The 13,658-nt window shown below is 40.2% G+C and overlaps 2 protein-coding genes and 1 long non-coding RNA gene across 4 annotated transcripts; 2 read left to right on the forward strand and 1 right to left on the reverse strand.

The window, feature by feature from the left end:
- Positions 1–501: 501 nt before the first annotated feature.
- LOC119034375 (ankyrin repeat domain-containing protein 66) lies at positions 502–2,892 on the forward strand. Its single transcript, XM_037125336.1, has 3 exons — positions 502–667; positions 2,093–2,321; positions 2,499–2,892. Exons 1-3 carry the CDS (start codon positions 529–531, stop codon positions 2,638–2,640), a joined length of 510 nt encoding a protein of 169 aa, XP_036981231.1. The 5' UTR covers positions 502–528; the 3' UTR covers positions 2,641–2,892.
- On the reverse strand, positions 2,864–13,235 carry adgrf3a (adhesion G protein-coupled receptor F3a). Of its 2 annotated transcripts, XM_037125333.1 has the most exons (18): positions 13,098–13,235; positions 11,480–11,534; positions 11,356–11,368; positions 11,115–11,243; positions 10,860–11,012; positions 10,661–10,764; positions 10,487–10,545; positions 10,267–10,391; positions 8,952–9,167; positions 8,163–8,411; positions 7,930–8,073; positions 7,132–7,237; positions 6,847–6,925; positions 6,495–6,674; positions 4,266–5,606; positions 4,141–4,182; positions 3,092–3,127; positions 2,864–3,005 (listed from the first exon to the last, which is right to left on the reverse strand). In XM_037125333.1, exons 2-18 carry the CDS (start codon positions 11,525–11,527, stop codon positions 2,949–2,951), a joined length of 3,081 nt encoding a protein of 1,026 aa, XP_036981228.1. In that variant the 5' UTR covers positions 11,528–11,534; positions 13,098–13,235; the 3' UTR covers positions 2,864–2,948. The 2 variants fall into 2 exon arrangements, with proteins under 2 accessions (XP_036981228.1, XP_036981227.1); XM_037125332.1 differs by having other exon boundaries at positions 2,932–3,127.
- Positions 5,501–7,923, forward strand: LOC119034377. Its single transcript, XR_005079552.1, has 4 exons — positions 5,501–5,637; positions 6,862–6,933; positions 7,154–7,258; positions 7,559–7,923. It is a non-coding gene; the product is annotated as an uncharacterized LOC119034377 (long non-coding RNA).
- Positions 13,236–13,658: the final 423 nt, after the last annotated feature.

Below are 13,658 nucleotides of genomic sequence, written 5' to 3' on the forward strand. Positions count from 1 at the left end.
ACGGGTTTTTAAATGATTGCACACATACAGATGGAAAGGTTGTTTTGCAGGCTTTGTCGACTATACACATTTTTTTTTCGGAACAGACTGCTTAATCTTCAGCTCGATGGTGAGATAAACAGGTTTATTTTATATGTGGAAAGTTGTCTAATTCATGAGTTTAATCTCAAATTTAATTGGAAAAGAAAAGTAACAAGCATCCAACAGTTCAAACCAAACAGAAAATTCCAGACCCCTCCTGAAACCACCCCTGCCAGTTCCAAGAAGGGTATCTTGACTTGCATCTAATTCTTCTAAATTCACCTTTGGGCAATCTTTCAAAGGGAGGCACAGCTCTATTCATAAACACTGACTGGCAGCCTATAGAGCTGTTTAAAAAAAATACCTTGCAGAGACATGCCATTGAATAAACAAAGTTCTAGGTCCAACAAGAGACTGTTTTCTGTCAGTGTGTTGCCAGAAAATGCAGGTTTGCGCTTGGCTCCATCTTGTGTTGACAGACTGTTGCTAGGCAACCTTTGGAGCGACATGACGGAGTTGCACCAGGCAGCAGCTGCGGGGGATTTCGATCAAGTTGAGGAGATTCTGGTGCAAAACAAATGCAATCCCAATCAGAGGGACGTCGACTGGAGCTACAAGACGCCTCTCCACTGGGCAGCAGCTAAAGGTATCATGTGGAAGCAGTGGAAATGTTTTGGATGGTTTTTTTTTTCCTGATAACACCTACAGGTCTCAGATGTCAGTTTTTACACCTGGGGCCATGCAAATACTGCCACGGGAATGAAGAGTATCGTATTGCTTGTTTCCCTGTTTCCTGCAATGGGGACTTTTTTTTTTTTCCCTACATTTACTGGAAATGAATTCAAATATTTTCATTGTGCTGTTCATCTCAAGTTCCCAGGGTTCAACAAGTCAACTTCAGATGTTTTTTTTTGTCTGAACAGCAGGGCTCATCTTAAAGGTATTCAGTCTGCACTGATGTAAAACAAGAAAACAAGCAGCAACTGGTCACATTAGAGAAGCTGGGAATGTTTTGAGTTTTTTTGCTTTACAAACTCTGAATGAGTTGTCACATTTCTTGCCAAGAATTTTCTTTCGATCAATAATGGGTCAACTGTTCAATTCTAATGCTCTGTTGTTTACATCTGTTTAATGGAGTGTGCGTTTAAAGGTCCAGTGTGTAGGATTTGGTGCCATCTAGCAGGTGACTAACTGAACATCCCTCGTCTCACCCTGTAAATACCTTGGCTGCTAAAAAGGCGCTCTGGAGCCAAAGAAAGTAGAGAAAAAGGTTCATTGTATGGGAACAAAAACATGATTCTACGTTTCACATGACTACACACTAATCCAAACAAATATATCCGGTTTCCCCCTTGAATCTTGAATCTTCGGTGCAAGATTTTCTTTTAGTTCACCAGATAACAATGCGTTTTTTTTGTTTTTGTTTTTGTTTTTTTAACCGTCACCAGTTCAAATCACTGAGTTCCCAAAGCATAAAATGATAATTCATTCATTATCCACCCTCCTTCATGACGTCGGAAAGTCAGGTGATGTTTTGTGGCTCACAGTACAACCTGGACAACTGGTACATAACTCATGTAGATGGGGACTTGCTTTAAAAGGTAAAGAAATACAGCTCGCCCGGCGTAATCCAAGTTTCTGGGAGCCCTGAGAGGTCAAGCTCATTCACGCTCCTGATGGGGCTCATGCTAATGCTTGTAGCTTTGCAGCTATGGTGAAGATTTTGGTTAAAAAAGGCTGTCAACAATCAAATCGTTTAAGGATCTCTGGGCTTCAGGAGTTGTGGATTACTAAGGAAAAGCTGTATGGAGCCATTTTCTGCTTCTTTTCCTCCCTCCCAGTTTGTTCACATTTTAAATGTCACCATTTACTTAAGTTGTTTAGGAGAATGCTGCAACTCTGTTTTGCTGTGATGCTCCAGAAATGTTTTGTGGACTACAAAACCTCACCTGACTTTCCATCGACAGGAGGGTGAGTAGAGAACGAGTGAATTTTAATCTGTGGGTGAATTTTATCCTTTAAAATGCGTGATTCAAATCACCGTGTGATGCCTTTTTTTTTTTTTCTACAGGACACACGGAGACGGTCAGGATCCTCATTGAGCACGGAGCCAGGCCGTGCCTGAAGACGGAGCACGGATGGACGCCCGCACACTTTGCTGCAGAGTCGGGCCGGCTGGCTGTGCTGCGGCTGCTGCACTCCCTCCACGCGCCTATAGACAAGGAGGACTGCTGTGGGGACAAACCAGTGCGCATAGCTGAAATATACGGACACCTGGACTGTGTTCGATTCCTGAAGAAGTATGAAATGAAGCCCAGATTTTCAGTTCTACAAACATTGGTTTTATTTTATTCCATGAATCAAACCACTTAGATTATTACACTTCAATCGAACAAAGCTCTTAATTACTTTGATTGTGATTAATATTATTATTCAGCAGTTGCACAAATCAAGGGCTCTGTTTTTGTGTGTTGCAGAGCAGAAATTGAGTGCCAGGCCTACCGCAAGATGGCAGCCCAAAAAGGGATATCGATGGACGACACTGACGAGGAGTGGCCAGAACAGGGCAAAGAAAACGAAAAAAAAACAGGATCTCTAAAAAGCAACTTGCAGACATAGGTGTGACATCCTTGTTACCTTTCTGTTGACCGTGCTTCTGTTGCATTTCAGTGCTTTAGTACTAATGAAAAATATCAATTATACAACCTTGCTTGACGTTACTATGAAGCTAATTTAAAGTTACAAAGCTCCCCAATTATTCCCTGTAAGAAACACAGATACCTACAAAACATTTCAATATTGTACAGTGGATTTTAACTTGTATCACAGATGATGAAGCAAAATAAACAACAAAGAAACAATCAAACCAGAGTAACTGTAGCCTATTATTTACGCTGTTACAGGAGTGCACACGTTTGAGATGAGTTTCACTTCTTCAGAGCTGAGTCTAACTTCGTGGAGCTCTCAGTGATCGATGCTGGAGCCTGCAGAGGAGAGGAGATGGATGCATTACACTAATCAGCCCATGTGGTATTTCCATATACGAGTGAACCCAGTTTACTGCACTTACACGTAGTTTCATGCGGCTCAGCAGCGCGTCACGGGTCTGTCAAAGTTGAATCAAAAACAATGTTTGATTATGATGTGCTTTCTAACATTTTTAATCTCACAGTTCTTTAAAAGATTCTAACAACTCCCTGATTTTGGTGTGACCCCCAAATCCTCCAGTTCACTACAATTACCAAGAAATGCACACATTTTTTTTTTCTTTAAAGGAATAGTTTGACATTTTTGGAGATAGTTTCTCACCAAAAGTTAGATCAGAAATCTGTAGCACTTCAGCATCTGTTCATTATGTTTAAGTTAGTGGCTTAGCTTAGCATAAAGACTCGAAATAGAGGGGAAAATAACTAGATTTGTTGACCACCACCAACACATTATATCTTGTTTTTGTTTACTTGTACATTAATGAGAGTATAATAAATAAAGATTTGTGGTTTTAAAGTTATTTGCTGAACAATCTCTTGAGCAATGACTTCCCGATAACCCACAAATTGCTATGTTTAGACTGCAGTCTTCCATCATGCAGTAATTAAGATTGGTCGCTGGTAGCTTCATATTTAATGGACAGGTCTGAGAGCCACAGATCTTTTTGTTTTTACTTAATATTTCTCAACTAAACCCATCTATAAACGTGGCTGCAGTAACTTCTGATCTTTATTATGTTTGATAAAATTGCAGAATGGCGTTTTAAGGTCCAGTATTTAGGATTAAGAGGCACTGGAGCATAGAAATGGAATTTAATAATCACAATTGTGTTTTCACAAGCATACAATCACCTGAAGCTAAGAACCGTTGTGCTTTATATATCTACAGAGGGGGCGAGGTCGTCTACATCAGAGTCAGCCATGTTGCTTGTTTCTACAGTAGCCCAGAGCGGACAAACCAAACGCTGACTCTCGAGAGGACCTTTCGCATGTCACCCTCCAACGTATTCAGAAGACTTTCTGCTGGCCTGTCACCAAAGTGAAACAGTACCAAACAACATACTTGATCCAGCAATGCAAGATACACTGTGATCTAGGTTGGCATTATGTTTAAAATATAAAATCACCTCACCAGTTTGTCCCCCAAGCACGTTGTGAGCAAAATGAACAAACCCTGCAAATGAAATGACAAAGGTCACTGAGCAAGAAATACTTATACTGCTCCAGATGTTTAGAGGAAAATTATATTGACTATACCTGTAATCCGTTCAGCAGGGTAAAGATATAATTGACCGCAAAGGCTACTGGGCCGTCTGTGAGGTCAAGAAGCATCACAGCGAGGCCAAAGATCCAAGTCACACCGAAGACTGGGGTCAGGAAAATAACTGACCTCATGACAGTCAGGGCAGCCGTTTTTTCCTTGTCGCGAGATGCCTCTGCAATCTTAATGCGATCCACAAGCTTCATGATTACCACCAGCATGGAGAAAATGTTGATGAAAACAATTATTGCGACTGGTAGGACAAATGTGTGGATGGACCCTACCCAGAGCCGAGTATAAACCAGCCAGCAGGTCTCCATGGAAAAGTAATAGCCTTCAGCACCGCCCTGGTTGGCAAGAAACGTGATCGTAACAATAAGAAAAGGACACACGTAGCCCACGACTAACGCGAATTTCAGGTAGTTTTTCTTGCTCACGCTATGGAACGGGAAAACTGCTTGATGGAGAAGCGTGGTGCTCAGACAAAACATCCAGAAAAACATGGCCAGATAACAGAAATGCTTCAGCACCACAGTGGTCTTGCACCAGAGTGGTGAAATATCCTTTGGCCTGGAAGATGCTAAGAAACACATATCTGCAACTAGCAAACAGAGAGAAATGTTTACGTGGGCAGTGTGGCGTAAATATAAAGTACTCGTCTTAACCACGGCGACCCAGACGGTCAGTTCTATGGCGAGGCTTAAAATGAGTGAGATGACTGATATAGCCAGTGCGGCGTAGGTCACCTCGTCTATCCCAGGTATCTCCAAGGGAAACTTTGACATCAAAATGGCAAATGAGGACAAATGACGGCAAACACACACTCCCTCACCTTTCCATTCACATCCTGCTTCTGACCATCCTCTAGAGCTATTGTCCCATGCCACGCACTTTATCTCAACGTTGGGAGGCCTTGGCCTGTGCAATGTGAAGTTAAGTGTAACCTCAACTTCATCTGATGGTGTATTTTCAGTAGTTGTTGACACGACAATGCTGTTCGGCTTGAACTCCTCATCGCTGTTTGGCAAGTAGTTCTCCAGATCTTTAAACCCGGCTGTTTTTACACTGCCTGAATTTCCATCTTTGATATCAACGGTGACACCAAACGCCGTGGTGATGCACTCTGACCCCTGTGAGCAGTTGGCTATCGCTACCTGTATGTTTTTCTTTCTCTTTTGAGGGATGCCTTCTATATCTGCCACATGGATTATTCTCTCAACAGAGAAAAGATATCTCTCAGCCAGTGATGAATTACTGCTATTATTATTGCTTGCTGAGTTCGTCCATGATTCATTTAGACTCCTGTCCAGCAAATTGCTGGATGAATCCAGGAAGTTCTGTGGAGAAGGAAGCTTGTTTCAATAACAGGTGATTGATGACAAAAAAGATTCACGGACACATAAAAAAAAAAAAAAGTGTCTATTTGACAGTTAAGAATGAATATTAACTCATTATTGACATGTTAAACAATATATTCAGTCATTATCCATTCAGCCTCATGTGAAGTTTTGTTGTTCACAAAACAAAATTGAACAACGAAACATCCTCCGATTTTCCATCGGCATGAGGCTGAGTGGATGATGACTGAACATCCAATAAATTCTGGTTGATTCGACACCTGTGGTTGGTCACATGTTAGCTTCAGTCACATGAGGAATATCCAATTCTGTGTCACTGCGAACTCGCACTGACAAATACATTACATTCGCCGTGGCTCCTAGACAATAAAAGGCACCCGTTGAATGTGAAATAACTGTGAAAACACTCTTAGATGTAATTTTGGAATGTTAATGATTAATTGTTCATCGATTAATCACCATTAAGAATGTAATCAATAAAACTGTGCTGACCTACAATCAGTGATGGGCTTAAATTCATCAATAAGCATCTTTTTTACAAATTACAAATACTTGCTTATCACATAATATTGAATTAAAATACAAAATGCTGCTTTGAGAGTATTTAATTAAAATATAAGTAATTTGTAATTATAAAAATACAATTTGTTTATGCACAATCAATATGAAATCAATATTTTGTTTTTTTTTTTGAACATCCAAATTAACTAATATATTATTAATGATTATCTGGCAATCAACTGGCAAGGCCACCGACTGACAGATTAAAGAACCTGCTTGGGAATGACGGACTCTGACGTTGCCTCCATATTGACTGAAACCCAATAATAACATTCAGTAAACAGAGTTAAACGCTGTAATTCTTACCTCTGCTGATGTGCTATTAGGCTTTAGTCGTTGCTTTTCACTCAGAGTTACGAGCACTTGAACAGATGCATTCACATTGGAGAGAGAGTTGATAGCCTTTGATTTGACAGTGACATTACTGAGCTCTAAAAATACACGTGCAGCGTTTTCATCAAGTGTGCCGAGTCCGATGTCAGCAATCTGAAACAAACAGTGATGGTGTTATAGGTGATGATTAGCTGTCTAAGTGTGATCCGTCTGCTACAATTCAGGATTTCGTCTTCAAAAAGCTGAGGCACTGTGTAAAAACTAGAGAATTCCCTCTGTAAAATATCATTTTGAGTGACTTTTTTTTTTTTTCTGAGTGACTTACCAATGCTTTTTCCAGCACATCGTTCACGTCGCGGTTCACACAAAATGAGACCTCCTTCTCCCATGTCTTGTCGACATTGCTGAAACAGTAAGTCAGTTCACTGATTAGTGGGTCAACAGAGAGTTAGTCTTCAACAAATATGATTACCAATTGAACATTTCAGTCTTTTTTAAAGCAAAAATGCCTAATAAACCAAAAACAAATGCCTTTTTTAAGGCAATATATGGACCAAATGATTAATGAATCAATTGGAACCGTAATGAAGATCATTAATAGCAACCGTACCATTTTCTTCGTCTTACTCCAGCCGCACCCTTGCATCTTAACTCTGCAGTGAATCCAGCTTTGGTGTCCTCCCAATCATCTGCAGCCTTACAGAATGGTTCCCCTACTGTATGAAAGAAAGGGGGAAGTAAGACATTAGTAAGACATCAGTTATTACATTTATTAACTAAAATAACTGTACAAAGTTAACTTTGGTGCAACAAGATTGTAATCTGAAATTCTAACTGATACCAAATGACAGGTAGCACATGGCAAAATCTCAATCTCACCAATTTATTCATGGATTTCAAAACCTAACTCATGATTCTCTGCAACCTGTGACATATTGTAGCTGGCAGATATTCAGCCCAGTAGCCAGGATAAAATTGGAGGCTGACATTTCTGAAAACCCCCGTTACATTCATATCACATCTTTATGAATTCACAGCAAGCCAGCGACGATACCAGACAACACTTACACGATGTCAAGCCGCATTTGTGGAGACAATAAAAGAGATGTTTGATGGGAAGTCACGGTAGCAGTGACCAAAAGAGGTGTTTTAAACTAAAACATAGATTGTTTCCTGAACCCCAACCGCAAACCACAGGCACAGTGTTGTCACAAGATGAACTTTAAAAAAAAAAAAAGTTACCTTAAGAAGTAAACTTGCGACATAAAGAAATGTAGAGTTTCAGCACAGCCGTGGTTTGCCGCAACATACATTGTTAACATACATTCTTTCTAAGAATACTGTATTTTTCATACGATTGTGCATTTGAGGGCAATTGAGGAATGTTTGACCAAAGCTATAAACATACCGCCTATAATGTTGATTTCAACTGAAGAATTTCTTGTTTGATTGCAGCGGTTCGTAAAGCTGCATTTTACTTCATACTTCTTCCCGGGTGGGTCACAGTTAATAACTGTCTGAACTGCATAAAGTTTTGCACCTTCAGGAGTTCCTGCAAAGATCACACATGCACGTTATGCATTTTCACAACAGGTTTGCACGAGGATTGACTGAATGAATGGAGAAAGAAAATGGACTTACGAAGAGGTACTTCTCTCAGATCTGCTTTAATGCTTTCACTGTACCATTCCACCTTGTATTCTTCATTGCTGTTCTTTATCTGACATTCGACTCGTAAATTCAATAAATCTGTCCCCTCTTTGCAGAGTGGAAAACTTGGAACTGATGTGATTTCAATGTTTGGCAGGAGGCAAACATCCATTACAGCGCTGGCTTTGTGAATTATCTTGGCTACATTTGATTCCTGGTGGTAGAAACATGTGTACTCCCCTAAGAAATAGGAAAACAGAGTTAAAACCACTACATGTATGTTTATGTGGGATTTTATCTCTACTTTGGTAAAACTGTCAATGCACATCTTGAGTATTTTCATTTTATGGTGACTTAATTCAAGTGAGGCATCAAGCAGCTTTTAGTGTTACAGCTGCTCCAGTTTGAGCTAATATTAACTATTTCACATTCTACTGGGTAGTTTAATGTATAGTGATGCATCATGATTTATTTTTTTGATCATATGTTTTGTACCTGAAGGCCTGAGGATATCATCAAAACGTGGCGCCTATGTAATTAAACTAAAGTGCAGCCAGCTTGGTGGCAGATTTTGGATGTGTTACCAGCTAATGATGCGTAAAGTCAGATCAGAATTTAAAGCTATCGAGTAACTTGTGACTAAAGCACTCAGATAAATGTAGTGGAGTAAAAAGTACGACATTTACTAGTGGAGTTGTACGTGTAAAGCAAGACAAAACAAGTACCTCGAAATTAGGTAAATGTTCTGAAATGTAAATAAAGAGGCTGAAACAGATGTACCTGCCCAGAGTTCTGATATCTTTTTAAGTTCAGCATCAGTCTGGTTTGGTTTAAATGTCAAAGTAGACTCCGAGCCATTCGTTATGTTAAAAAGTTCCTTGTCTCTGTGCAGCTGCCACACCGGGGTGCTTTCCAGCTCCTCTCGCACTGAGCAGGTGAGAGTGTGTTCGCTTTGGTAAAACACAGGCATGCTGGGCATCTTTAACTGTACAACGCCTGCAAAAAAAATACGTGTTGAATTAGTAAAGAAAAACAACAACAAAAAAACGACATCCAGGTTTTTCAATTTGTGTGTCGCTGTGAGCGTGACACTGCTAACATGTGGATCGTCACCATCTTAGTTGTTGGGGAACAAGTAGAATTTTGACCCAATCGTTACCACACCGTTACCGCTGCCTTCTGCTAACCGTAGCTGCTCTTGGTTAGCTCAGTTAGCAGTGCAGCTAGCGGTTCAGACTGGTCAGCTACAGATCAGGATGGGCCTGGGGTCACCCAGTAGCATGCTAACTTTTCATTAAAAATACCAGCATGTTGCCCCTTTGAAGACCAGATTAAAGAAAGCAAACAAAAATAAGTCGGTGTTTGACCAGTTTCCCACCACAATCAGTGGCTCTACACAGGTTTTTAAACAGCAGGTCGCCTATTGACCCCATTCCCACATCCCAAAAGCAAGGTCTGTGATATTTACAAGAAGCATTATGTTGCATGTCACGTTCCACGTCACAAATGCGCCGGAAACAGATATAACAGAAGAGAAAACAACAATAGAGCCATTATGAAAGAAGAGACTGTAAACGTTTGGCCCGCGGAATGACTTGTTTCACTGTCATAAAATGAGCCGTTCGGTCCAATAATGTTTGGAAAGTCTAGAAGAGGAGCACGATTAATTTGTTTTATCACCCTTCAAGTTAACCAGGTGCAAAACCTTAAGTTAGCTGGCTCGGTCAGCTAATCAGGTATTTTTAGATCCTGGACTCAAGCTTTTTTGGCTTCAAAACACCACTGAGAACCGTTCATAGAAGGAATATTACTGGGCTCCTCCTCCAAACTGTGTCCAGTAATAAAATGTCCTTAATAGGCTGCATCCCACGTTCCCTCTGTATTTACGCGCCAATGCCAGATGTTTAAAATGCGTCATCACTTTGCTCGGCGTAATTTAGTGAGTTCACCCGCGTCTTGCGATTTTGCATCAGAGCCGAGCCGAGGTGCTAAAAACATGCGTCAAATGCAAAATCCCACTGCACACAAAAGCCCAGCCTTAGGGGGTTTACGTGGGAATGCTGACCCGTAGAAAAGGGGTAACAGATATGTTTACCTGATGTCTCCAAAACCAGCAATGCATCCAGTTGTTTGGCCAGTTCCTTGGATTTGACAGTCAGATATGTGGGACTGAGATTGGAAGCAACGGTCATTTCAAAAGTTGCGATGATGCTTCCAACCCTTCCGGTGAAGAGGAAAAACACAGATATGAGTCATATTTTGAAAAGAAGAAGAAAAAAAACAAAACAAATCTTTTTAGTTATTAAACAAAGTACCTGTAACTGCTGATTGTCAAGCTGACAAATCCCTTTATGGTGCTGTACACGGCTTTCATCTGAAAGGTAACAACTCTTCATGAATGTACGCGCAGCAGTATATTATTGGCAAATACACTATTCCTGATCTGATAAAGGTACTTGAGGAATGTGAGGTTCATTCATTGTTTTTACCTCTCCTAACAGTTTGTTATTACAGTCCTTAAACGGTTGAGTGGTGTTTTTTGCCAGACAATTACTATAGTTGCCTGGCACAGAAATGGTCCCGGTGACAGTAGCTGTGAAGAACAAAAGTTGTCAGCTCTTCGAACACTCACATACACATAGTGAATGTGCCGATGCAAACACAGTGGTCCACAGCACATCCAAATACCTGCAGTGTCTGCAACACACATGAGAGGAGGAGAGTTGGAGAAGGTGCATTTCCTGTCGCCACAACATTTCTGATTCGATTCACAAAGTGCATCGCTCCATCGGTACCCAGACTCGCAGGAACACTCGGTGCTGCCCGAGACGTTCTGACAGGCTGATTGGAAACGAGAGCAGAACAGTTTGACTTTAATAAGATCATTTTTTCTAATTAAAATCAGCCAGAACATTTGATTTTTGAAATTTTCAGTGTGTTTACTTGTTGTCTTTTCAATCTCGTCAACATGCAGGTTGGCGTCGTTCACAAAAGGTCTCAGTAAGTCAGTTATGTTCCCGATTGCACTTTCCTCTATTTGTAGTTTGACAAAATAGATTTGCGTTGAATTGTCTGAAACGTTGAAAACAGACAGACAGATGTTAGATGACGAGCATTACGCTGAACTGTGAAATTTGAATTTGAATTCAATTCAATTTGAAACTCAATATACAAATCATTTTACCGCTTCCAGCAGCCTGTGAAAGAGGAAAAAAAAAACAAAAAAAACTTGATCAAAAATCAAAAGCAATTCAACATCGAGGATTTTAATTACATGTTCTAATAATGATCTTATCTCACTGACGCACCTGGGAAATGTTTAGCCCCAAGATGTAAATCAGAATAAAGAGCCACATCCTGCTCCTGGAAATGATAACATAAGAAGTCATTTGCATTGGGCTGTGCTCAAAAAAAGCTTGTTCACCGACTGCTGCTGTAGGCTGAATGTAACAACCTCCTTTTTTCATTTGTAAGAAGGTAGGCTGGCCAGGCGTCCCAGTTTGTGTCCCTGTGTCTCACATATTGAGATGGTGTTTTCAATGTAATGAAACCACTGAATGCAGGACGGATGTTTTTTTTGACACACAGTCTTTTTAAAACTCTGGTTCTCATCCGGTGGTTGTCAAGAGAGAAACGGTGAAGGGACACGTTTTGTTTCATGTCCATCAAACTGCACAAATGAGGGTAGAAGTCCACGTTAATGGTGCATTTAATACGCATTTAATACACTGTGCAGCACTCCCAGTCTAACTCCCAGGTGTGGCGACACTAGTTACGTCTCCACATGCATTTGGAGAGGAGAATGAGAAGCAATGTTACAGCATCAACCAAAAGGCAAAAGCTAAGGGAAAGAGGGTGAAAATGTGGGCAGCGGGGACGTGACCCCACCCACTCCGAATGGCTCCCTGCTCTTTCAGGAACTTCCTCTCATGAGGGATTGATATAAATGAAATGAACGGGAAATGGAGATGTGTGTTGGTGTATCTACATGTATCTGTATCTTGTTACGGTTTTGTTGTAATCCTAATCTTCTACATTTTTTTTTTTTTTTACTTCTCATTATTATTTTATTCATCTATTGTTTTATGTATTCATGGCTTGATCGTTTTCGTTGTTGTTTTTGGTGTCATGTGTCCATCAACATCCTCCGGTGAGCTGTGCAGTATAACACGTTTACTGTACCAATAAAATTTGTGATACTTTTTTTTTTTTTTTTTTTTTTAACTAGGATAAATCTCAGTTTCCCACAAAAACATGTTATCTGTCACAGCAGTTAATCAGACGGAACAACTGAGCTGAACAAATGTAAAATGTATTTAATTTCTATTTAAACGGTTTTGCCATTCGTCTTTCTGTTGAATCTTCACCTTCAGATGCCCCTGGTGTGTTTTCAGTGTCATTAACAACAGAAGTTCAGTTGAACAATTACATTATTAAAATATACATTTCTGGATTTGCCAGTTTATGAGCAGTTTGACCAAAAATTCACCAACAAGCTGTTTAGGAAAACGCTGCAACACTGTTTTGCGAACCGCGCAACAACTTCACCTGGCGGTTGGCGGTCAGAGGATTATGACAGAATTTTAGTAGTTGTATGAACTAATCCTTTAAACCCTGTTTTGCTTAGACTAAATGGCCTTTTAGATGAGGCTTATTATTGGACTGAATTCCTGAAAATGGCAAACAAATAGTATATGTTGCTCGGAGTGATTAAGAAGTATATCACCAGAAGTCACAAAAATATTTAATAGTTATAATAATAATAATAATAATAATCTCTAAACCTGCTGAGACGCATTAGAAACGTGAGCTACCAGTATGGTGTATTGTGACAGTTTGTGTGTATAAAACACAATATATGTGTTAAGTTAGAAAATATGACGTGCGTATTAATGAAATATAATCAGAGGAGAAAGCTCAGCTCACCTGTTTTGCTCAGTCTGTATCAGTGAACCATCACAGCAGCGACTGTGTTGTTGGAAGAATCTCTCTGTGCCTGTGAAACGACGGCCACTCCCTGATGCAGCTCTTCCTGCAGCAGCAGCTTAGAAAGCAGCGATAAACAGCATGTAGCAGTTTATCAGCAGTAGCTGCAAAAGTTTTCTGAGGACATGCAAAGCTGAAGGAAACAGTGATGTGAGATTCATTTGACTTTCAAATACGGAGACTATACGTTGTGTGTGTGTCAGAGTGTATTACAACACAAGTCATGTTGATTCCTCAGTGATCTCTACATACAGTCACTATACTGTATGATGAAGATCTTATTTTACATGTGTCACTTTCATGAAGTTAAACAGATTCGTGAGTGATGAAGAAGTCCAAAGGAAAGCTGCTGTGGCTGAAGAATCATGACTTCATGTCCTCTAGTGTTGGACGAATTCAGATGTAGATTCATGGGGTTAAAAAACCCTATTTGTTGCACCTACAGACAGCAACAGTACCCTTTTCAAATATGTAAATGAGACACCCAATTAAATATGCACA

The sequence above is a fragment of the Acanthopagrus latus genome, chromosome 16, assembly GCF_904848185.1.
Source record: "Acanthopagrus latus isolate v.2019 chromosome 16, fAcaLat1.1, whole genome shotgun sequence".
Taxonomy (NCBI): domain Eukaryota; kingdom Metazoa; phylum Chordata; class Actinopteri; order Spariformes; family Sparidae; genus Acanthopagrus; species Acanthopagrus latus.